General features: G+C 36.5%; 1 protein-coding gene across 1 annotated transcript; it reads left to right on the top strand.

Moving 5' to 3' along the window:
* The first annotated feature begins 340 nt into the window (after nucleotides 1-340).
* On the top strand, nucleotides 341-1,498 carry LOC126935911 (nuclear nucleic acid-binding protein C1D-like). Its single transcript, XM_050758062.1, has one exon. The coding sequence runs from the start codon at nucleotides 386-388 to the stop codon at nucleotides 809-811; it is 426 nt and encodes a 141-aa protein (XP_050614019.1). The 5' UTR covers nucleotides 341-385; the 3' UTR covers nucleotides 812-1,498.
* The last annotated feature ends 1,128 nt before the right edge of the window (nucleotides 1,499-2,626 follow it).

Genomic DNA, 2,626 nt, shown 5'->3' with positions numbered 1-2,626 from the left:
CCTTTAAATTAAAAAGTAAGACATGGATGCAGCTGGAAACCATCATTCTTAGCAGACTATCACAAGAATAGAAAACCAAACACTGCATGTTCTCACTCATAGGTGGGAATTGAACAATGAGATCACTTGGACACAGGAAGGGGAACATCACACAATGGAGCCTATTGTGGGGTGAGGGGAGTGGGGAAGGATAGCATTAGGAGATATACCTAATGTAAATGACGAGTTAATGGGTGCAGCACACCAACATGGCACATGTATACATATGTAACAAACCTGCATGTTGTGCACATGTACCCTAGAACATAAGGTATAATAAAAAAATTAATTAATTGGCCCGACCGCTTTCCGGGAGACTGTAGTCAAAGGCCCTGAGTCAGCCATAATGGCAAGTGAAGAAATTAATGAAGACTATCCAGTAGAAATTCATGAGTATTTGTCAGCGTTTGAGAATTCCATTGGTGCTGTGGATGAGACGCTGAAGACCATGATGTCTGTTTCTAGAAAGGAGTTGTTGCAGAAGTTGGACACATTTGAACAAGCAAAAGTGGATTTGGTTTCTGCATACACATTAAATTCAATGTTTTGGGTTTATTTGGCAACTCAAGGAGTTAATCCTAAGGAACATCCAGTAAAACAGGAATTGGAAAGAATCAGAGTATATATGAACAGAGTCAAGGAAATAACAGACAAGAAAAAGGCTGGCAAGCTGGACAGAGGTGCAGCTTCAAGATTTGTAAAAAATGCCCTCTGGGAACCAAAACCAAGAAATGCATCAAAAGTTGCCAATAAAGGAAAAAGTAAAAGTTAACTTTTTGTTTTGATGTACACATATTCAAAAAGTACATCTTTTTTTTTTCCCCTCCACAAAATAATTCTGTGGCAGGACAAGGTTTAAATGTATTTCTTATTGAATTAATATGTAAATTTACAGTAAATATGTAAAGCTAAATACTTTCCTTGCCAAAGATTGTTATCTTTATTGATTTGCACTGAAGATTTTAACATTGTGATATATTATATATTTATAATTTACCATCTCTTTTGATGAGACTCTTATTTCTTTATATAGGTCAATCTTGCAAGTACCATTTTATAAGCAGCTGTGAAATTTACGTGAAATGTTCTTTGTAAACATTTGTACTATTTTAAATGAATAATGACCTTATGATGTATGCTATCTGTAGGCCGAAATTATAGGTACATCTGTTTTCACTATATGACATTAAGAAAGCATGAAATGACTTAAATGTTCATTTTTTTCTGTAGTTATTTTATCATGTTTTCATGATTTTAGGAATTACTGCTTTGTTGATATTCAAAGTGTGAAACTAAAACTTTATGGTTGTACTTTAATTCTTGGCATGTTGCCTCTATGTCCCATTTAAAATAAAATACATTCTCATTAACTTTAGATGGGAAATAAGGTTGTATGTTGATGGATGAATTTTGGCATGATGACCATACTCTCTCAATAAAGGCTGAAAATGTTGTAAAAAAAATTAATTAATTAATTAAAAAGTACAACAAATTATTTAAATAATTTGCAGCTATAGATATGGTTCATAAAATAAAATCATATGTAGGAGTAGGTGTGCTGGATCATTCCATTGTCAATTTCATAGAGCTGGGAACAATGTGATTCAGAATTCCCTTCCCTATATGGTTCCAGGTTAGAGTTGGACAAAATAGGAAGCTGTATCAGGTTTGAGATGCAAAAAAAATGGAGTAATGATGTCTAAGTCTGCTATAACAAAATATCATGGACTGGATGGCTGAGAAACAATATAAATTTATTTCTCACATTTCTGGAAGCTTGGAAGTCCATAATAAAAGCACCAGCAGATTTGATATCTGGTGAAGACTTGCCCCTTCATATATGGTCATCTTCCCCTTTTGTATTCACATGACAGAAGGGGTGAGGGATCTCTCTGGGGCTTCTTTTATGGCACTGATCTCATTCATGAGGGCTCTACCCTTATGGCCTAATCACATTCCAAAGACCCCACCTCCTAGTACCATCACGTTGGGTTTTGGAATTTCATCATATGAATTTGAGGGGGATGCGTGCATTGTCTACTACAAACAGCCATTATGCTCTGAAAGATTCCAAGGTCTTAATTCTATAATGGACAGACACAGAGGCACACACCTGGGTCCAGTGTGCCATCTCTTTCCTCCACTTTGTATCCAGTTTTTTTCCCCCAACTGATGGCCAGGCTGAAGAACAACAGCCTCAGCCCTCCCCTAGATGCTTACCTGTTCACCCCAGAGTTATTAACTGCACAGACACCAGAGCTATCCATAGCCCAGTGTCCCCTTGGCTGCACCCATAATGCAACTTGTTTGTCAAATATCCTGAAAGGTTCTACTTGTCCACCTGTGCCAGGGATCTTCCAGCTCCCACATCTAGAACTCTGCTTTTTTAGTTCCCCCCACAACTGTATAATGAATCTTTTATCACACATCACCTGTAGTGCTTCTGCTTCCCTAACTAGACTCAACTGATAAAATGGATTTTTGATGTCAAACATTATTGTTAGGATATCTCTCTTCTCCAGTTTCATCAAATTAGATATCAATACCTATTGATAGCAGTAATCTTATCTTAATTTTAAAAGATTTG

The sequence above is a fragment of the Macaca thibetana genome, chromosome 14, assembly GCF_024542745.1.
Source record: "Macaca thibetana thibetana isolate TM-01 chromosome 14, ASM2454274v1, whole genome shotgun sequence".
Lineage (NCBI taxonomy): Eukaryota > Metazoa > Chordata > Mammalia > Primates > Cercopithecidae > Macaca > Macaca thibetana.
The sequence above is the reverse complement of the archived record's forward strand: the minus strand, read 5'-3'. Positions and strand labels throughout refer to the sequence as shown.

Coding starts and splice junctions, on each gene's coding strand:
- LOC126935911 (XM_050758062.1), top strand. CDS start 386: ATGGCAAGTGAAGAAATTAATGAAGACTATCCAGTAGAAATTCATGAG.